Raw genomic sequence first — 23,842 nt, forward strand, 5'->3', positions numbered from 1 at the left:
GCTCAGAGTCTCTGTTGAGACTCATATGAGGACAAATTTACCTTCTGGTGCTCTGTGTGAAGACAGCCATTATGCTGGAACTAACTTTGAGCTTGATCCTCGCTCACCTCTTTCTGCCTGGAGGTGACAGTGAGAGGGGAAAGTCTTCGGTCTTATGCTTGCCTAAGTCTGCTTTGTAAAATTCACAGTCTCCTTGAGAAGCGCAGAGCAGTTGGTAATTTGTTTAAGCAATGAATTTGGTGAAGGTCCCTGTCATGATAAGAGTTATTCATATGGAGGAAACGTTTCAGGTGCTTATGAGTTGGTTTGGATCCTACAGGCACAGACAGCATGAAGGTGAGCGCCTCATGTAACATTTTTGAACATTTGTTCCGGTGTTGATTTCAACAGGAAGCCCGAAACATTTTTGGACACTACTTTTTTACTATGACAAAGGGTCACAGCCAGGGTGTTGTATTGGAGGGCAAATTATTGATGTGCACCCTAAGCCTCTAAAGCCTGTTAAAGGTTGAAGCCTGTAGGAGACAGCCTGAAGGTTGTGTAAAGTAAGGTTTAGGAGTAGTTAGAGCTTTCTAACACTGGCACCCTTCAGAGACATTATACATGCTGTGAAGAAGTACATGACCACCCACACAACCTGTTAGATTGCAAGGCTGGAGGGTCTGTTCTCGGTGGTCAAACAAGAACATGAAAATTTAAGGATGGCGTCATGAGATGTGTGTGTGTGACTTGATAGCCCTCTGACAGGCTCTGTCAGAGGGCTGCTTGTGATTAGTAATATTACATACATGGGATAAGTTAACCAAACGGATACAAAATGAACCATAATCCTAAATTATTGAAATGTGGGAGCTTGGAAAACACACAAAATTCAATTTTTATTAGCAAATACCAGATATGACTTCTGTCTCAGAGAATGAAAAGAACGATGTAAGTGAATGTTGACTACCAAAACAGAGGAGAGTAAATCAGGTAACTAAACATTGTTAGCAAGCAGTTGTAGTACAATGGCTTAGTGTCTTTTGCTGAAACACTTTTCTTTTCTAACAAATTGTGAAATAAAGGTTAAAAAAAAAGATATTACTTAAACGAGTAAGATTATATTACAGTACCTTCCAGTGAACTATACACTGTAACTGCTTATAAGTACAATATAATCAGTTAAATGCTCTGAAAATATAGATCTTTTTCTCTATGTGATGGATGTTTACTGTAGCTTTATAAACACATGAAGCCAACAAAAACAATCTGTGCAAAGTAGTTCTCTTCGTGCAGTACACCAGCACTTTCTCAGAGATAGTCAAATGTGCAACAATAAAGTGGCTGTAAGATTTGCTGCTTCAAGAAGCCACACCGATATGGCCGAACAGGAAACCAGGTAAACTGCTAGCAGCGTACAGTCCTGGGCCAACTAATCCCAAACCGTGCAGCCTGCATAAAGAACCTCAAAAATGTTTTGTTTGTTAATATCATATCCATGCATGCACACGGTAAAATTTATTTTAGAGGGGGAGAGAACAGATAGGATAAAACAGGTGTTGTCTTGTTTCCACTTCATAATACAAAAGCAAAAAAATAGGTTCCCCTTCATCTGGAAAATCAGTGACAGAACCATCTTAAGATAAGCATATTTTTCAAAGCTCACTTTAGAATAACGAGAAAACACCACATTTTCTTTCTTTTTTTTTCAAAGATGTGAAAGCTGGTTCACTGATGGCACCAATCATTCTTTGGGGGACAAGCAGGATGCAGCACTGCACTCAATTCCATTCCTACCACATCACATAGTCAGCCACTCTCGACATGTTTCCAGGAGCTTCTACAAGTCCAGTGAGGGAACAGCAGTAGAACTTGCTGTAAACCATACTGTTATGTAACAGCATAAAAGTCAGTGATCAGGCCACACTGTATTATCTCCATTCAGTCTGCATAGCCCAGAGTGGGAGTGTGAGGGAGGCCACCACCAGCAGCATGGAGGGTCCACATGAAAGTGACTTGCCCGCTGCTGCAGCTGCAGCACGTTCATCGCTTCTGTCAGCTCCGATCACAGGAGCTTCTGTTCCAACAAACACTAACTCTGTGGTGCAGCCATCAGAGCAGCCACTGCCACTGCCGGAGCTACTGCCCTCGTCACCTGTGGCAGCAGAATCACATCAATTAAAATTTGCATGCAAGCAGTATCATCAGCTGTAGCTCGATCATTTCGCTCAATGCAAAGGGATGAAAAGAATAGAAACAAGAACTATCAATGACGAAAGTTGTTCACCTTTTTTGTTTGCAAAATCATGATGTTGTCAGCTTTTGCACTGATTCTGACTCCTTGTGGCTCTGAAGTAGGTGCAATCTGCCAATTTAGCCCCCTCACTTCAGTTGAGTACAAATCCTTGACAGAGTTGTCTTGGCTTTGGATGTTGTTACTGTCATTTCACTTACTGAAATCCCCCACTTTATGCATTTCAGCTGATTTTACACACACCCTCATGAATTTGATCCTCGCCTGTGTTTAATCAGAAATCATTCACCAAACTACATAGCGAACTGTACTATAGACATCTTGTTTCTCACATGCCAGATAATGCTTGCATTTCTTCTATTCCAATATTCCAGCCAGTAGTGTCTTTATTTCTTGTGTTTGACTGTTGACTGTTCCTGGTTTCTTTTTTTTTTGTCTCAACCTTTGTAAGTGAGACTACTGGGACTGGATATATATTTGATACGAATGAACAAAATACATATTCGCATTTATTTCCAACACATAAACTTGTGTTCATATAGTAATAATGTACAGATCTTGCTCACATTTCACATGATATGTCCATGTTAACCTAGACTGAGAGATGTCCAAATAAAAAGTAACATACAGCAGGAGGAAGGAATAAAAACACTTTTCTCTCTGTTAATTACTTCCACATCCAAACAGGCGGGAGGTTGGAGAACTTACTGGAGTCCTGGAAGTAGATGTCATTTCCATTGTAGGCATTCTTCAGCTTGTTGGTCATGACACGTAGAGCCATGATCTGTTGTCGAATTAGTGTGTCAGGTCTGGTGATATCCACATTCACTTCAGGGTTGTTCACCTGGTTGGTTAGACCCTCCTTCACCACCTCAGGGAAATATCTGCACAGTAGAGCAAACCAACAATCTGTGCCATCAATTATCTCCATTTTGCATCCACGGAAGCCCTTGGAAAGAGAGCTGTGATGGCAATCGTTTCTAGATGTGAAACAAATTCTGCAAGGAATTAAGTAATAGTATTTAAATTATTTAAACAAGTGACATCGCTGCACATAATCAGAGGGAGTCTGTTGTGCCGTGGGTAACAGCGTTCAACATACTGCAACTTCAGAAAACACATGTAGGTAGATCTTACTGACGGCACACGATTAAAGCATGTAGATTCATGCCACGTATCTGCAGTGAAAAAGGGAGGATATGGCTCTCATATTTGTGTGCAGTGTTTCTTTTTAAATGCAGAGTGTGTTGTCAAAGCTGTGCGGATACACTCTTCATTTAATTGTGTTCCAATTGCTTTGGTCTCTAAATGCAGCAATCTGATCAAATTACAGAGGTTAACAGGTGATACAGCTGTTGTCGTTTGCTGGTGTGTTATTGAATCAGCCCCTTTTTCAGCCTTTTTGTTTCACTTGCAAAAACAGAGTTCGACCAGATGGAGGTTGACATAACTGGGCATTGTTTGCACAAGCTGAGCACCCAAATAGCATGAGGCATGTTGAGTGGAGGTGAAGGACCCAAATGAAAAACAAAAAAGCCAGGAGCCAGGCAGGTGTCAGAACCAGAAGTTCTAATGAAACTAAACAAAAAGCACCACCAATGCAGAGAATCTATGGGCTGAATATCAAGCTTAACATACAGAACACAAAGGGGGAGCAACAACAATGATGACTAAAGATTCTGGGCAGATTATATAGGGAAAACTGATGACAAATGTAAGGCAGTTGTATAACAATCAGTAAATTAAAACCAGATTAACGACATGGACTGGAAGTAAAACTGGGCCGAATCCACAAGGAGGCAAGCTCTACAAAGCAAAAACAGAAAGCAACGTAACTAACATGCAAGATGTAAGTGTTCATGAAATGTAAACTAAAAAAAAGACATTAGTATCTAAGAAACCAAAAGACAAAGTCAAAATCTGAACACAAAAACCCACAGACCATGACACCAAGTCAGGCATCATGGGAATCGTGATATCATCTGTATTGGTCAACACAGGTTTTCCTTTTCAGGCTCTGTGTGTACACCATAAACAGGGGTGTTTTGACTGTTCTGCATAAAATAAACTGTATGTCATTTTCTGAGGAACACGTTCTTATAGTGAAGAACATACAAACTTATGATGGCAAAAAGCAACACTATTGCTTCAAAAAAAAGGTAAGGAAGGAATGATAGCTAAAAATTGTAAATCTGAATTTTAATTTCATGATATAATGCAGTCAAAATTAGTTTGTTAATTTGTCTCTAACTTGACAGCTTGACAGCGCTCAAGGGTCAATACATGATTAAGAGCGTTTTTTACGTTTCCCAACCAAGGTTCATAGATTTGTCACATTGTATAAATTTGATCCGTTGAGGCTAGATTTCACACTGTGCTAACAACTAATTGTGAACATAACAACTAACTGTTTTGTTATCATCATCTACATGATCTGCAGCACTCTAAACCTAACACTGATGAGTATATAAATGGATTTAAGTCTCTGTTGGTGTGCTGGTGGGTAGCCTGCCACCATCTGAATGAATGGAGAAAAAACAAACAGCCTAATTTAATTGCTGCTGTGATGACATTATGATGGCATTACCCTCACCAACTTCAAGCGAAATAATCATCATCACATGAACATCATTATATAAAATTGGTGCTATCACTGACAAACAGCAACTGGAGTTGATGACTGAAAATCCATTTTGGGAGAAACTGCTAAGTTGAATGGGAATCTATTTCAGAAGATGAATAAATCTCCTCTTTGCCCAAAAGTGCAGCTCACTTTTCTTTAACTGGGATTTTGTTAAAATCCCACAGCAACTTTATATGGATTGTCCAAAAGTCTAAACCATTCTTGTCCTGTCGAATAGTCTTTTTTTGCTTTGGAAGAGCCCTAACTGAGCAAAAGGAAGAATCTGTTCCTATCAATTCCAAGGAAAAGAGCTTCAGTGCTTTCTTTATTATTTATATTTCACATTTATGCCTTTTTCTTTCTGTTCTTAAATACACATGTTGATAATAAAGTAAAATTTTATATTCTTCCAACCATATCTTATTATACTAACATGATACATAATGGAATAGCCTCTGTGTAATAACATGGTAAGATTGATTAGACTAAGTATCTAAAGCTGTTTTTGTAGAATACTGAACATCTGGTTTCAGAGCTGCAGACCCACATCACATCTTAGTGTTAGTGCGATAGGATTCTCATTGCTTCTTTCTCTAGTATTAATATCATCAGTCTGTTATACTGTTACTATATTAATGTTCAAGGTTTTGTATGTCAAACGTTTAAACGGTAAACTTGACACTTTTGAACATGACCCACGATGAAGGTTATCAGGATATCAATTTAGTTTTTGGACAAGTCAAAGCTAAATTAATCTTACTGATCAATAGAATAATAATGAAAATAGACTTATAACTTTTGTACAGTGGTCTAAGATGGACCTGCTTGTTTTTTTTGGCAGCAGTTTAAATATGTGGCTCAATTTGACCACATTCCTTCTGCTAAGAATCTATAACACTTAGAGAATATTGTCAGTAAAACAACTCATGAAATTGACAGGAAATTTTAAATTATGTGTGACTATCTCTTGGGTAACAAGCTGATAAGTCACAGAGCAGATCCACTGATATCAGACAGAATAATAAGAGCTATTCTTTCATTAACAGAAGATTAAATCTTAAACATTAAAGTGTATAATTATCCTTTCTGTGGTCATGTTGGAAGTGGCTGCACTTCACTAAGGAAATCCCTTAACATGCTAAAAGCCTGCAAATGGCTGTGTTTTACTTTTAAAATGTTATAAATCCAAAAACACATTTCACTATTTCGCATGAATAAAGGAACCTGTGTCACACGAGTCTTTTTCATTTTTAGGCTTGCTGTGCATGCTGTACATGGTAATTATTCACCTTTTAACCATTAATTTGTATCAAATTGAGTAACTGTAAGATGAGGGCATGGTCTGTGCTTAAATAACAGGAGAATCTGATGGTTTCATAAAGCACCCCTGACACAGTCTGACGGATGTTTAATTATCAAATTACCTACCAGATTTAGAGCGGTACTTAAAAATAGTACTGGCACAAGCATATATCTTTTACTGAACCATCTGGTGATATTATTACTTGGAGAGGACCAACGCAGTGGAGTGATATATGTTCTCAGTAGCATCTCCGGCTCACTGTCTGAAAATAACAACTCCCTGACCAACATACTCTACGGCTCAGTGTTGCTCTATAAGCTGCACTGATGATGAGCGGAGTTCGAAACTCCGCAGTCCTCTGAGTATTAGAGCCTCGGAGCTTATATTCTGAAGAATTTCTCCATATCAGTACTAACCATTGTACTTACAGAGAGAGTGTTAATCTGGGAACAGAGTGTGGTTATTTGAATCCCTGGCAGGCAAAAATGCGATAACAGAAGAGCAGTGAGACTTTTGCTGTGGTTATCGAGTCCTCACCTGCCCTTTGTGTGGCTGTTCCAGCATTGCTCCTCATCAGACTCTGTCAGTTTGCCCTCAGCACAGATGTCATCTGGCAGCTTGGACCAGAACCTTTTGGACTCCTTCAGCTTGTCTTTGATGTCTACCACCTGCCGTCGAAGAAAACATTGGACAGAAAGATTTCAGAACTCTAATAGAAGTAAATGTGAGAAGCAACTTGTTGACCGTCAAGAATATATATATGACTACTTTCAGTAAAAATAGTTTATTTAAAATTTTACTATACACAAAAAGGGACACATTCTCATTAATATGGGCAGTAGAAACTGCAAACAAATGAAAAACTTTGCTGCAGACAGGTCCATCTTTATATAAGAGTGATGTTCACCGTGATTTTAAACATTTATGTGGCAGCAGGTTTGTGTACTTGCACAAGTCCTTCTGTTTATTTATTCCACAATGAGAGAATTCTATTGGATGACACAGAGTTCTTTTTCTTTTTGCTTACTTCCATCCATATTCCGTTCATCTCTGATTCATACAAGACAGATTTGAGGTTTAAAATCTGATATTTGGCATAAGTGGTCACCCCCGGCTGATTCCATCTGGACTTGGCAAGAAGTTTGAGCGGGTGATCAGCAAATGGGAGAAAAAAAGGGGACTTTTCATGCACACAGAACACATTGTGTTGAGTTTTTGTCATTTCAATATAGTTGATAACACTCATGAAAACAGAATAACAAAATACACAAAAATACACAAACAAAAGTTATGTATCTGTGGACATAAAGTGAAAATGATTTGGTCAAATACTTACTATCTTTAGAATTGAATGATTTTAACACGTATCGCCGTTACAAATGAAAAAATGTGTGTGTGTGTGCGCTATGATGTGTGATGGTGGTTTGCCTGCACAGTTTCCCATTATCAAGGGTAAAATCAATTCACAAGTTCATCAAGTGATTTACAAGATAATGTCATGGTGGTTATCTGCAAGCTAAAGCTCATGTCAGAAGGACAAAGAATTCCCATCTTTTTAATTCCAGACCTCAACCCACAACAGACACTGTGGTATGTCCTCAAGGGAGCCGCTCACAGCAGACATTTCAGGAGTATGGCAGAGCTAAGTTTTCTGAGCACAAAGCTTAAAATTGTTCTGATCTGTGTTGACTGGTTAGGGTTAAGGCTGCTTTTTAAGAAGCATTAAGTAGTTTTTAGGTCCATGGTCACATCCCTTTTCTACATGCATTTGGAATGATGAATGTGTGTTCAATACAGAGACAAAGTGCAAATTTCCGATGAATACTTTAAGGATACTTTGTTTGTCTATGATTACCAAGTTATTCTGAAGGATTCACATATATCCCTCTATCCTGCTTTCATAAAAAGTAAAACCACAAGATAAGCCCTTCAGGAGAAAGCTATAGATATATTAATCTTTTGCATGTGTGTGTGTTAATATATATTTTGAAAAGAAAGCGCATTGTAGACAGGCCACAGCCTTTTCTGTGAAACTGCATTGCCTTCGACGGTGTTGATATTCTGTCTGTAAATTGTTTTGGACTCAAACCAATTTCAGCTGCTGAATAGTTCAAGGTTTTGAAAAGCACAGACTGCAAAATCTGTCTCATACAATTTCCAGCCACATTTTTTGCAAAGCAACATTTGATTGAGAGCAATGCCCACAGCCTCCATTCTATATACTTATCCTGCACTTGAAATGCCAAAGTACACAAACATGTATATTTTGGTTTAAGCTTCGTGCCGGATCCATGTGATATTTATAATCGATGCTACCTTCTCTGAAGCCTTTGAGCCACATGGTTGGAAGATGCAGTTAAAAGAGCTCAGTCAGGAGTTCTCGCATGATTAAAGTCTACGTGCAACACAGTGGTAGAAACTCAGAGGCATTTCTCACTCGTGTTTACTTCAACCCCATTAATTAACCAGTGAGCAGTGGCTGACACAAGCTAACGACTTTTATCTCACATCTCTCTCAGTTGGTTGAAAGGCTTCATGAACAGATGGAGCTTCCTCATGTGACACGGAGATGAATCTGCCGACACACAAGCTCAGTGTACAGTATACAACATAAACCAAGACGTGAAAACCCATGACATAGATGTCGAGTGGGCAGACTTTCCTTTTAAAATCGCCATGATATCAAATTCAGCATTTTAATTTTTTCCATGTTCTGTGCACTACTTATGTAGTACCAGAAGCTAGCCCACTAGCAACAAAGAAGTAATTTGGGTATTTTCAATATTATTTTTTTCAGGTATAAGATAAAGAACAAAGACAAAATGTAGGTAACTAATCCTGCACTTGGGGGTGTACACTAATCCTCCAAACAGTTAATTGTTTTCTTGAATTTCTGTGGCCCTCCCCCATGACTGTATATTCAAACAAAAGCTCATGAGTACATTCAAACAAAACACAGTCAAGCTGATGTAGGCGAGTTGTTGGCAGTGACCAACACCTGCAGACTTAGCTGTTACATGGTACCTTATAGCTAACACAAATTAGATGTTCTTATTTTCTTTCTTTTTTTATAACAGAAACACTATTGTATTGTTTGGAATGATCATCAGCCTTATCTAAATAATCTTCATGAAAACTAAGCAAACTCCATTTTAATGAAAATCTAGCAATAATATATGAAAATGTTTGAAATGGCAAATATTATAATTATCAGTAGCAGGTATTATGCCAAACTATTTCTTTTGTTCAAAAGAAAAATGTGCTTGGAACTGGTCGCTCATCTTTTCAACAGCGTCGGCCTCCCTCAGTTGGCTCCCTGTTTATAATAGGATTTATTTATTTATTTATTATTTAAATATGCACAATGATAAAACAATAAAATACATTTATTAATACAAAGGCCAAAATAATGTGCAGGAGAGGAAAGGAAGCCCAATGGCTTATATAAATCCCCCCCAAATACAAAACACTAAATTAAATCAACCAATAAAAGAAAAGAAAAGGCAGAAAAGAAAAGAAAAGAGGAGGAGACAAGGAAAAATACAGAGAGAGAACAAAATCACAATTTCATTTCAATTGAAATTTTGCCTGGACAGAAGATACCTCACCAAACTAGACTTAAACATTTTGTAGGAGGATAAAAGCTTGAGACTTCTGTCTAGGGAGTTCCAGAGCTGGGGACCATGGAATTTGATAAAACATTTATGTCTGGAAGTTCTACAAAGAGGTAAAAGAAAATTGTTCTGACCTCTTACTGAATATAAGTGAATATCTGATGATAACAAAAAGAACGTAGTGCCTGGAATGTCTTGTTTACAATGAATGAAATTAAACATAAACAGAGATGTTTGAAGCATATTAATAGAAAAAATTGACAAGAGTCTGAATTTACTGAATAAAGGTGCAGATGGCGCCTGATTTGTAGAGTTTGAAATCATTCTTAAGAATCTTTTCTGAATTAGGAGTATCTGGTTAAGGTAAGAAGAATATGAGGCACCCCAAGCAATATTACAATATGTTAAATATGGATAAATTAAACTGTAATATAATGTCATGAGACAAGATTGATTAACTAAGGGAGCAACTCTTCTGATAATACCATAAGACTTCATAATTTTTTTGCATACATACTCAATATGGTTTCTCCAGGACAATCTTTCATCGACTAATATCCCAAGAAATTTCATACATGAGACTTGTTTAATTTCCAGGTTATTAATTTGCAGCTTTAAGTCCTGCTTAGGAAAAGTTTTATTTTTGTTTCTGAAAAGTATATAATTGGATTTGTTCACATTCAAAGAAAGCTTGTTCATCTGAAACCATTTTGAGGCATATTCCAGTGTGATTTGAACATTTTATCACTGTTAATAAACCATCAACAGTCTGACTCCTGATTCCATCATACTTATCATACGCAACCAGATGCTTTTGCTGCAGATGTTTGCAAATTATAGACATAAAAATAGAGGTGATCGTGTCTTTGTGGTGGCAGCACCTAATCTGTGGAACAACTAAGCTCCTCATATTGGAACTGCTCTGACTTTGGAAACGTTTAGGACCCTATCAAAAAACCCATCTCCTCCTTTAAGCATTTGACTTGAGTGGAGCTTGACACCTTAATATTATCCATTATAATTCATAGTGTTTATATACAACTTTTAGTCTACTTATTGTATTGATTTCACACATTGTGTTTGACTGTATTTTCATGTGTTGTTACTTTATGCTGCTTGTTTACTTTTGCAGCAGTTTTTGTGCGACTTGTGTAAGTTTAAAAAGTGCCTTAAGTAAAATCGGCATTATTAAAACAAAGGTGAGTCTCAAAGAAAAAAAAGACGACACTTAGTACTTTCTATAACTGTTGAAATGATGAGGTAACAGTTAAATGCTACCAACACCTTTAGCTGTTGTTGGCAGATTTTAGCAGTCGCTTTCAGCTGATAGTCATTGTCGCTGTTAAATCTGTGTCGTGGTAGAAATATGAGAACTCGAACCTTTGAACTCTGACTTTCTGTTATAGCAACATAGCATCCACATGTGTCAGTGCTGGAGGCTATTAGCATGTGATGCTAATACGTTTCCACGTAATGCTGACAAATAGTGAAACATTGAATTACAACTCTTTCTTCAAAAGGGAAAAAAAAAGCCAACATAAATACATCTGCAGTAGATTATGATGATGCAGCAGTTTTTTGGTATACATGTATCTAAATAGGATTAAATGGCTTTAGTAATTAAAGCTATCAATTCCAAACTCACATCTACTCTGAGTCAGAGACATGCAGCAAACACTGTGGTCACTCAGTGGTTAGTTCTGGAGTGATTTGCCATTTGAGGCTGTTGGGGAGAGTGATGGGGAGAAGCAGCAGCTATCAAGTTATCTCTTCGAAGCCTGAGGTAATAACAAACTGAGCTGCAACATTTCTTTATCTTGGCTCTGGCGACAGGCCGCAGTAACCTGCACTTCATTCAGTAATGCCATGGCTGAGGAGGCTAAATGCATGCATTACATGGTTTAACTCTGATTTTCCAGAGGTAACCTAGAATGGAATATCAAAAGTTATGGGAAGTTATATTAATTCTGCTAAATATGTATGTGTATAGTTTAAACATTTACATGTCACAGCTGTTGTTCTGTAAAAACATCCCTCACTGTGATTGAAAGACAACTTTTTTAAGGAAATGGTAAGAAATAATGTGCTGACTTCTGTTTAATTAAATCACTTGATTCCTTTAAGAAAGGACCTGGCAACCCTTCCCCTAATCCCTGACATCAAGGAGTCTGAGTCATGTGAGGAACTGAATTTTAAAAATAGCTTATATGGATTCATATTTTTCATATCATCTTCTTGGCCTTCTTTTTCTGTATTTGCTACATTAGTCTTAGATCCGTTGTAATCCTTTTGTACAATTATAATCCCATTGCGGTACTTTGGATTTCTGCTAACTGTTACAACTTTCTGTTCATGTATTGCAATTACCACTTTCCCACCTACAGCTCAGACTGAACTCCCTCCGCTTCAATGATTTTTGTCCCACAGGGTTTTGAGAAGGGGGGGGGTTCTTCCCTGATTTAATAAAGAGTTTATGGTGAGTCTGGATGTTGTTGCTGTTGTGGAAACTCTGTTGATATTGGTCTGAACAAACATTTACTTTAACAACAAATGCACAGAGGTTATTCTGACACACATGAAGCACAATGCTACGATGGAAAACGCAAAGGCAGCTATCAGTTTAAGAAGATGTTAAGGTTTGTGGATTTTTCTGTACTTTCATTTGGTTTTGTTTGGGTTTTTCTGGTTTTTGTTCTTTCCTGCTTGTTATCTAGTCATGGGTTTTCATTATGTTTCATTCTCATCAAGTCTTGATTTGCAATTTTGTTTATTATGTTATTAGTCTTGTTTTTCTCTCAGCCATCTGGGTTTCTGGTTCACATCCTCACTCATGTTTCCTCAGTATTCATGTTCTGGTCATTTGCTCCACTCACTCACCTGTGTTCACCTGCTATCCATTCAACAATCACTTCACCACAGTATTTTAGCTCTCTAGTTTCCCATAACCTCACTGTTTAAGCCATGGTTTGTGGTGCCTTTGTGGGGTCTATTCATGTGCTCATTCACAGTCAGGTCAATGTTATTTCTTAGGTTTTTCTTTGCCTCAAATTTAGTTTATGGTGTTCCGGCTTGGCTGCGATTTTTGTTTTTTAGATTAGATAGATTAAAAATAAGTATATATTATGTAAGAACAATAAGTTGATCATTTGTTTTGTTTTCCTCTAACCAGTCAGAAGTTAGTAATGGAACCAGTGCCATTTTCAGCCAGTGCAAAAGCTGTTCTTTAGCATCAAATGAAAATGCCAGTGCATGAGCAGATTTTCTTACACGTACGATCACATAAATCTAATCATGCCGAATAAACTTACAGTTGTTTGATATTTCTTCAACCACAGAAACGCAAAGAAAATACGAGAAATTCAATATGCATCAGGATGTGCCACACTTTGAAGTTAAAATCAGTGTCAAGCTGGTACTGCTTGACACTTATTCTCTTTGCTTCCAATTTGCCTTTTTCCATTTTGCCATATTTTACAAATTGTTGCTTTGTTCTTTTATTTAGAGATAAACCAATTAGCTAAAAGCAAATTCATGTGAAGTAGTTTTGGTTGGTTGTGCCTACAACAATGTCATTGTGAGAATCCTGAACAACATCCTGTTTATTTGACCTGATCATGTGAACACTAACAACGCATTAATAAAAAGGACATCATCCTGGAGACATGCATATGTATTTACAACTGGACACAAGTGACCACATTTGCACTTATGTACAGACACACATAGACCCTTCATCATGTCCTAGTTATAACAGGGATTTGGGAGAGTGCATACAGTGAAGCCCCAGGTCTTAACTGGACATGAAAGGGCCTGTAATAACAGGATGCCACTGCAGGAGACTGCCCTCACATTTGATGTGGTAATCCTGTCATGGAGACACCAAAGCTGGTTAGGTTTAACACACAGTGGTGTGGCTCTGACTCACCATGGCCCACAGCAACCTGGCACTGACAGCAACATATGGACAAGACCAGATTGTGTCTGGTTATTTTACTCAATCTTTAGAATTTTAACAATGTAATGTCTTATTGATACTGTCCATTCTGGCAGTTATAGGCAGAGATATTTTAGGTGAACTGCAGGCAAAAAGGATAGCTCAGATATAAACACATGTAAATAAATCCATTTATGATTCATGTTGGAACACATTTCAATAAAAGTATTACAGAGTGGTATGGTTAATCTGAGTAACATATCTTTTAGTGCACTGTACGTAAACAATGTCAAGAAATCAGTACAAGCACTGGCTTTTCAACTGCACTAATACAGTACTAAACACACACTTGTTCAACAAATAAATAGAATCATACACATATAATGACCAAAATTGAACTCTTAGGTCAAATAACTCACCATGAGTCTTTACATGAGTGCCCATGGCACTGAATTTGACTCCAACAAAACAGTGACTCTCACCACATTTGCAGCAGCGGCTGTAGTATAGCATGCTGCTCAACCTTCTCTCTAAGCCACTGGAAGCCTAGAGTTCACCGCTCAACAGAAATCTTTAAATAACTGATGGACAACTGATGTGGTTTTTACTCAACCTTGTTTATTTTCCTAAGATATAGTTGTATATTAGACACATACAGTGAGCAGTCCTACATGAAACTTTACCGTGTTTCTCTTTACCGTGTCATGCTTCTCTGTTGCTCTCCTCTCATTTAAACCGGTTGAAGCAGAAAGTTGATGGCTCTGGTTAAGGTTTCTTGTTAAAAAGTGTTTTTTTTAATAAAAATGTTACAAAGTACCAGTTTAATGTAAAGCATTGATTTAGGTGATCTGAGATAGAAAAAAAATAATAATAATTACTTCATGAGAACTATGATAACTTTAAGAGCTGTTTTGTTCAGTGGCATTTCACTGGTGTTTTAACCGCTATCAGGCTGCTGTCTCTAGTGCTGTTAAACTGTTAAGTTACACGAGATGTGTCTTTCCACTACATAAACTGATATAACTCAAGTGGATAAAATAACATAAAGAACTTCATCTTCTTTAAGATCAGCTCAGATCTGGATGAGGGCCTAAGGACTGAATGCATTAATGTCTAATTGAAATAAGACATTTTGTTTTTTAAATTTCTTAAACTGTTGCAAGATTAAGAGGTGGTCAGCATCTCACTACAATCCACTGTGTGAAATACTTGCATGCTTTAGCATTGCATATGTTGTCACCCTCTGTGATAAATGAGGTGATACTTAATTTATAACAAAGATGGCAGAGTTTCCAGTCACATTCACATACTTGAGGTTGTGTCATCACCTGCAGTTGAATGAACTCACACTCTTTCAATCTACCAAACAAATTTGATCATGAAAAGCCTACAGTCAATAAATGCTATGACTTGTAGAGTCACAAGTTTTTCTGCAGTCAAACTAATAGTTTGCAAGCCTGAATAACCCAGTATTCTCTAAACAAATACACATGGATAGTGAGCTTATTGCAAAACAAAATCATTTTCTGATTAGCCCCCAAGCCTCCAAAACTGTCCGTGCTTACATTCACCCTTCAAGTCTGACATGGATTTACACAACTAATTGGTAATGAGAGCATTGTTGGTCATCATAAATAATACTTCCAATTTGAAATCCATTTACAAAGACATCTCTTACATTTGGTGAAATTAAACTTTCACCAAATGTAGGCATTTTTAAATCCAGGTTAAAAACATTTCTTTTCTCATGTGTCTATGCATGAAATCTGCACGGTATCTTTTAACTTATCTAGACTGTTATTCATTTAAATGATTTTATTTGTTTCTCTTTATATTCTTTTATGTATTTTTAATGCTTCTTCCACTCCCTGCTGCAATGATTTTATTTTATGTAAAGCACTTTGAATTGTTTGTACATGAAATGTGCAATATAAATAAATTTGATTTGATTTGATCTTCCCATGCTGCATGACTGGGCGACTAATAACAGAAACATCTAAACTCTGTTTCATGACAAAAGCCCTTTTTCCATCAACGACATGATTCGCTTTAATTTGATGCGCATCAGAAGTTAGTGCGATACATGTGATGGAAAAACGGTTAAATCGCTAGAACGCCTGTTTTGTCGCATTAAATCAATTCGCTCGAAATAGGTGGTTCAGGGCTAAGTTGTATCGCTGCAGAAGTGATGGAAAAGGTTAATGCGATTCAGACTAGCCACGCATGCGCAGATGGTATTGGTAAAGTGCGAGGATTCGAATGTTGTTGTTGAGCCGCTCAGCCGCCCCATTTCACCTATCCTGTCGGTATCAAAACAGCAGCAACAACTAGAAACAACAATGTCCGATGTTAAAAGAAACAACTGGTCGAGAGCAGAGACTCTGCTTTTTATAAACACAATTCGGGTGGTCCTGAAGCAGCATAATTAATTCTCCCCTCGCTCTCATCCTCCTTCTTAAATTTCTGACGGCTATTATAAGCTGACATAGCAGCACTAGCAGCATGTTTAGTCCTATCCTACGGTCCATAACTCTAAATAAGTAACTAGCCTAATAAATAAAACGAAAGCCGGTGGTGAAAAGGTACGCAGCCTTGAAAGTTATAGCAACTGTTATAACAGGAGGCTGACAATAACAGCGCGAGCAATTAAATTCCCGCTACCGAGCATTCTAATTCGCTACAATTTGCCACTTTTGTAATGGAAAATCATCTGGTCGAGTCAGAATAATGCGCATCAGCACGTTCCGGTGATGTCATTTTATTTCGCTAGAATCGTCCTGTTTGATGGAAAACCAACCGAACGCATCTTGTATCGCAACAAAGTAATGCGATTTAACTTTTAATTCGCTACAGAATCTGATGGAAAAAGGAAAGAAGAAAAAAAAATCTACTTGAAAAGCATTTTATTTTCAATTAATTGTTTGGTGATTTTTATGTAGGATATATTTATTGGAAATTAGATTTATGTGCAGCCCATATGCCAATGCCGAAAGGACCTTGTGACAAAATTAAACATGCATAAAAAGCAAACAAAAAAACAAACTTAAGTGCCGTTTTACTGTTCCAATCCATGTTCTCATTTCCTTGTGTGACCACTTAAATGGAAGTTTTCATTCAGTAAAAGCTTTTTCCTAATCTGCCTCATTCTGGGTGTGCTGACTCCTTGGAGTGGTGTCAAGCGGTTGATGAGCATTCAGAGCATGCAGCAAGTAGGGCAAACTCTAGCAATGCATGTTAATGTGTGTCCAGTAATCTTAATTAAGACTTTCACAGGTCAGAGCCACTCGCTACAACTACACAGTTGATGCTAGATGGAATCTAACAGTCATACACAGAGAGAGGTTTTTTTTTCATGATTGATTGTTGTGTTAAGCTTTTCTCTCAGCACATCAGAAGTGTTTACCACTGAATGATGATCAGTGCTATGAATAAGTACTGTGCTTTCTGTGAATAAGTGCCTGTCTGTCTCCATGGAGAGTTGTATACGGAGTTAAAACAGAGCTGTAACTCACTGTAGCAAAGATTAAATGCTGTGATTGGCCTCTGCTCACGTCTCTTTTAACAAGAACGATTCTCTGTCTACGGACACACATGGACCATTAACACGGCCTATCTTAATCAATTTCACAGAAACCAAGTGATTCACAATGACCCGTTGTGTTTAAATCTCAACCAAAGCTCTCGACACCTGCTCGTCACTTCTTCGAAATGACTCATTAAACATCAAATACAATAAAAGCAAAAAAAATACAAACACTGGAAGCCAAAAGAGTAAAATTAAGGCAACGTTTGCTTCCAAAAAAATCTCACTGGGACATAAATCGACTTCCAAAAGCTCAAAAAGATCTAACCAAGTGCCCTCTGATCTGAGTCCACACAGTCACATAAGCTGTTCAAGATTTCAAGGTCTGCTCATGCTGAATTAAAAGCCCAGAACAGGGTTTGAATACTATTGATAAAAATAAAATCTATACAGGTTTTAAGAGGAAGTCAGTGTCAGAAGGCTAAAATCAGGAAATAATGTATTTACTCTTTCTGTATGCAGTGAGAAGCCGGATTTGCAGCTTTTTCCTAAAGAGCTACATTCTTTTTTTTAATTGATATATGAAGGCAAAAGCAATGTATTCAAATTTTCCCAAAGAGCATTTTCTAAATCAACAAATCTACATTACAGTATTATTTTTCAGGGACATATTTGACTTATTGCTGAATTACTCACTTAGGTTATTGACTATTCTAAATCCTAAGAAACAGCCTCATATTAAGCTTAGTTAATTGTACAATTAATCGATTAAGTACAAAAGGTATGCCAAATTGAATATAACAATCAGAGTAAGATGCTGGGTAATTCAGTGGCATACACTACCAGTACACTACCAGTTAGAACATGCTAATCTGTGGGAGCACTGGAAGGCCAGTGAACTGAAAAACTAAAAACCTGCCACAGAGCTTGTGAAATAAAGAGTGCATCATCATTGAAAAATGTATAATAATAACTAATAAACAGCAAATATAAAAATGAAATAAAAAATAATGATAAAACATGACAAGAATAGATCATAATTATCAGTGAAGACAGCTCATGTGGAAAAACAGCTGTGTGCAGGTTTAAAATGTTTTATAAGGAATTCAGACCACCTTTTTTATTTTGTTTACTACTACATTTTAACATTATAAAGATGGGATGTTGTACAAGTGAAAAATATGTTTTTATATACAGGATATGTGATTTCCAGTTGAGGAATCACTATTAATCACGAGTGATGGCTGAAAAGGGAATGGGCTTGAATAGGGAAAATAGTTTGGTCCTAATCAGTGCTTAAAGGCAGAATTTTCCAGCTGGCTCACGCTATGACAAGCACACAGAGGATGAAGGAAATACATAAGTGCACAGAGATATCAAAAAGCCCAAGAGCCTGAAACTCTGGCAAGTATCAAGACTATTAAATGTTTTGCAGATGGAGTTTCACAGGTGAAGGGGAAGGAGAGGCAAGCCCAGCCTGTTGGCTGTTGTACTGTAGCAAGACCAAGAGTCCACTGGCCATTTTCATTTCTATCGAAAGAGCAGTTACTACAAACTGACGTTGAGTTGAGTGGACATGGAAAACAACATTTCTGCCCATTATGAGTTTCTTTTAGGAGAGGCGGTTCAATAAGGAAAGTGGCAGAGAAGCAGTTTGCACAGTCTCTCCAAGGCTCCACTTTCCTTCAAAATGACATATTTCAACGTTTTTCCCATCTAAAACAACATCTTTCCCTTAATTATGAAAAGGTTTCTAATGTTTGAAAGTTTAGGGCGGAGGTGTACAAAGATGCGCCAAAGGATTCTTCTTCATGTCTAAACACTATTCACTGGCTGTTAAAGCTGGGTAATGATTGTATGCACAACAAAATGCCAACTTGTTGCTGCTCTGACTCCCACAAAAGGTGAACTGGTAAGTTGGTTCATAATAAGAATAATAATAATATTTCAATACTATCCCTGATCATGTCTGCAGTTAATTAAACAATCAACGGAGGTTGTGTAAACATAATGAGATGCCCCCCCACCTTCGCTAATTTCAGCAACAGGCAGCAGGTATACTTGGCATGCAAGTCACACATTAGCTGCATGGCAACAGCTCTGCCCAATAACGTTATGATTTTTACACCACTGTGTATGTGTGTTTGCATGAATGTGCATTCCATAGTTATTAATGGAACTGCTCATATTGCTGTGGCTACACTGAGAATATCGTCTCACGGTTCAAATATAACTGAAGCATATGAAGCAACGAACCCTGATGTGTAAAACGTGGAATCTTGTTATTGTTGATTAAAAAGAATAAAACTTTTCAAGCAAGTCCAAGATGACATCCTTGTGCCTCTTCTTTTCAAACCAGATACACCAGAGTCCCATTATTCCCCTAGCAAAGCTACTCAACTGTCAAACTATTATTAAGAAAATATGCTGTATGCTTCCCTCTTCAACTGCTCAGGGGCTTCCTGGTTTAAACTCTTAGTGTTTTTATTCCCCTAAAACTGTCCCATTTAATAGAAAAATTACACAAAATACACAAAAACAACTTTGATAATATTAAAAGGACTAATACCTATTAGAATAATAAACAGAACTAGCGTAGCTATTCTAAGGATTCAAAACCATTGTAATGGACTGAAAATCTTGCACAAGGCTATTCATGGATACTGTGTCGATGATGTCTGATGGAGGCCAGTTTTGTCTGTTTAATTTCATATTGGTTTATTTAAAGTTTAAGTCATGTTGCTGAAAAGGGACGAAATGAACCTCAAATGATACAGACGCTAAGCAGTTTTAGTACAGCACGTTCATGCTAAACAAACCGTGACCTGACTAATGTAAGCACAGATGGAAGTTTCATACACAGCTGGTTTTGCATCCTGTCCCAAGGGTAAACATACTATTTGGGAGGGAGGAAAAAAATTGTTTACAAACAGATGCTCCTCTGCAAAGTAAATTTAGAAACGTAACTCAAACTACTAAATTAATTTAATGCATAATGCTGCCAGTGTTCTGAACCCTGGAGTGATGCAACTTAAAATGTTAAAAATGAAAAAGGCGTTTCTGTGCAAAAATCTGACAGGTGAAGTCACTTATCTTTAGAGCACAGAATCCAAAAGCAAAGTAGAAACACAAAACACTGCTCTATTAAGATTTTTTAACTTGTCACACAAACTTTATGCCCCAAAACAGGCACATTGCATGAATAAAGCTACCAGTACCAGTAAATTCCCCCAATTTTGTTATGTAACACTTGTAAGTATCCAAGGATAGACTGGGATCATTTAAAGCCTATAGTTCTTAGGAATACATAAACAGAACCAGCAAACCATCATAATGGAATCACCTGTCTCTCTGCACTGGGGTATTTAAACTATACAAAACGTAGCTAATGCAGGTTTTTAAAAAGTAGCAAAATCCTCTCAGGGAAGCAGCATGAATGGTCACTTCCTTGTTATGCTTACAGCAATTGGGTTAAGTTACTTTAGACACAATGGATCTGCATTTTGTGATTCGGTGCTTTGAATAATGCATTAAATAGGATTTTCTTGGACACATTGTGATCTATTTGAGCTTGCATGCCTACCTATGTCAATGAGTTAAGCTCTCAAGGTTCTGCTGTGATAAATGAAGGCAAACACCTACTATCTTTCGCCTGTGTGATAACCATACGGCGTCAAGGGAAACGGTAGCTGGCTAAATAGTCTGATGACAAGCACAGAGGTTGAAGCCAAAGTGGATTCCAGTGCTTGTCATGGCTTTTTGGCAGCGTCTTCATTCAATCTGCACAGAGGGTATAGAAACCAGGTTTTGTGGACCGGTTTGGGACAAAATTTACCTTGAGCTGGGAAATGAGTCATTTACACTGAACCGGACAAAGTACAATGTTTGCAGGGAGTAAAAAAAATTCTGGTGTGAGTTTGGAAGGCCGAGTCATGATAAAACATTAATTGGATCCAGTGAATGAAGAAGCTATGATGCATCTTGGCAACCCAATTGATTAGATCACAAGAAAATTTTATCTCGATGCTACATGATAGACTCTAATGCTCAGTTAATTAATCAGACTGTCCTCAGACCAAAGTGCTGCTGTGCAGTATACATGTCATCAACATGAAGCATTATGGTAATTAACGTTTTTACTTCCTATTTGATCTAAAATACAACAAATGATGTGTTGGAAGATCACAGTGCTAGGCTTAAAAAGAATTTTGTGATGGCGCCTCATCATTAAATGTTCATACACAACACAGATGCAGTGCCTTAAAGTCTTTTCTCCCATTGCAGTGGTTAAAGTTATAATAATCAATGTGAGAGACGCACATTTCTCAACCTTGGGTTTGGTTGTGCGCGTGTTTAATTATCTACATGTGAAAAGCTGTCTTTGATTCTTATTGCAGTTGGCAGTAAGTGAGATGGAAATATGACAGGGAGGTGTTGCAGCAATTTGAAAACTGTGGATTTTCGCAATTTTTTTCTCTCAGATTTTCTCATGCAGAACTCTTGCACTGCAGTCTAATAGGTCCCAGAAAAGGTAACAGAAAAGCTTAAATGGGGTCACACAGAAACCAGGCAGAGGAGATGAGACCTCGTGTAGAAAAGGCTACATGCATCAGCTTCCACGCATAGTTCAGCATGTATCAAAATGAACTGATATTTAGAATGTGCGTTAAGAGCAGCAAAGTCTTGAGCTGTCATGAATGCGCAAACCGTTTGCAAACTCTTGTCTTGCTCAAAATCATAACTATGTAAGCAAATAAACAATTAGTCTGATAATCTATAATAATTCAGATTAACATCAGAGAGTCAAACTTCACCTGGCATCATCCTTTCCAAATTACATTTACCCGAGTACTGGAGGAAAATTCCACTTCATCCACACTGAACATAACTTGCTTTACTGAGTGCGCTGAGAACCTGCTGAATGTAGTTTCTGACAGCGGAGATGGCTTCTCACTTTGCCACAATCGTGCTTGTCAGACAATATTCGTGAAGGACTGCACATTGGCAAGGTGCAGAGGGGTTAAGGAGAGGGGGTGAGGTGCACCACTACATCTCTCGAGAAAAGCAAATTCCCTGACAAATGGAGCTGCTACATGATATTATTTTTAGGATATGATACAAACAATCTTAAAAAGAAAAAATAACTGATAGACTTGGCATTATATCTTAACCAGTTACTTTAATGGACAACTTATGTCTCCAAATACATCATTCCTCTATAACTAATTGCAATTGTCTTGCATTGCTTGGTATTCATTTTACTCTGCTCTAGCATTTGTGAGGAGTCAACCAGATTACCGGTCCCCTGTCGGGGCTAAGGGTGCAGCAGGACCCCATGAGAACAACACAGCCAGCTGGTCTCCCTCTCCTCTTTTTCTTTGAGTCTGCCTGACTTGGATGGGCCTGTAGCGCTGTCTCCCTGGTACCTGACTCCTTAGTTCCATTTCATAATCCATGACAGTAATTGTAATTTTTGCACGACTGTTGTGTTACATGTGATACTTGCTAAATTACAGCCACTGTGGCTTCATGTGTAGTCAGATCCAGCTTTCCTGCTGGTCTACCATGCAACACTCTACATACCCTTTTTTTGACATCCACTTTTAGGTCAGACTCGGTTTTTTTCTTTAAACTTTACGGAATCTGTGCATCTCTCTCAGCCAGCTATATCTAATGCAACAATGACCACTTCAGTATTTTCTGTTTGTTACTGATCCAAAGGCTAAACAACAAAAAAATGTGTTCTTCTTGTTCTTGGCAGTGGGATTTGCTCTTGTTAGTTGGAGAACAGGTGGCAAGAGGCGTATATTATCATAATTTTTATTGTCATTTTTGGGCAGAACTAATGCACATGTATTTGCAAGTGCACGTGCAATCAATTTCACGTTCATAGGCACTTAAAAATGAAAAGTGCACAGGATCAGGTGTGCGCACATTTTCATACATACGGATATTTCATATCAAAAGCTCTTCTCAAATTTTGTAACAAAGCCCTCTGGTAGTATGACAGCTGCGCAGTGTGTTACACACGAGGTCCCTGCAAACTACCAAACAACGAAACATTACCGCAGTTTTGTGATTTAACAGCCTCCCTCCCTGCAGCATGCGCCATACTGTGCACATTTCCAGCTGCCCACCACAACAGGTGTGGAACCCATTTTTTTCCCTCTTCAGTCGAGACGAGCACAATTACACAGACGGCTGCTTGGTCATCTTTCTAAGCTTAATTTTTGTTCTATAGTAATTTTTTTGTGAGGCTGGAGCAATACAATTCCCAGCAAGCACATCCATGAGGAACACTTTAGAGTGTGACCTGATAATTGAGCAAAGGATGGAATTGATGGAGAGCAGAGAGTTTAATGTGGAAAGTAGAGTTAACTTTCTACAACTGTGTACAGCTTAGCATAAGACATAGTAAGGTGGAGCTAAAGAGGTGGTGGATAAGAGTACATAGGATATAAGAAAAACCACCCCTAATTAACTGTAAAAAACTAAAGGACGAAAGGCATGAATGTAATGATAAAGAGTAAAAATGTTGCTATTAAACAATAAGGAATTAGCAGGGAGCCACCCTCCTCTTCTGTGTCCCTCCTACATTAATCTATATTCATT

General features: G+C 37.8%; 1 protein-coding gene across 3 annotated transcripts in view; it reads right to left on the minus strand.

The window, feature by feature from the left end:
• Positions 1 to 865: 865 nt before the first annotated feature.
• The window catches only part of gpc6a (glypican 6a), a 155,682-nt gene continuing 132,705 nt past the window's right edge, over positions 866 to 23,842 (minus strand). For all 3 annotated transcript variants that reach the window (XM_075450630.1, XM_075450550.1, XM_075450499.1), the window contains 3 exons: positions 6,697 to 6,827; positions 2,942 to 3,117; positions 866 to 2,134 (listed from right to left, as the gene is read on the minus strand). In XM_075450630.1, the coding sequence (XP_075306745.1) occupies positions 1,911 to 2,134; positions 2,942 to 3,117; positions 6,697 to 6,827 (531 nt within the window). In that variant the 3' untranslated portion in view covers positions 866 to 1,910. The remainder of the gene's footprint in view (positions 2,135 to 2,941; positions 3,118 to 6,696; positions 6,828 to 23,842) is intronic.

This window comes from Odontesthes bonariensis, chromosome 1 (assembly GCF_027942865.1).
Source record: "Odontesthes bonariensis isolate fOdoBon6 chromosome 1, fOdoBon6.hap1, whole genome shotgun sequence".
In the NCBI taxonomy this organism is placed as follows: Eukaryota; Metazoa; Chordata; class Actinopteri; order Atheriniformes; family Atherinopsidae; genus Odontesthes; species Odontesthes bonariensis.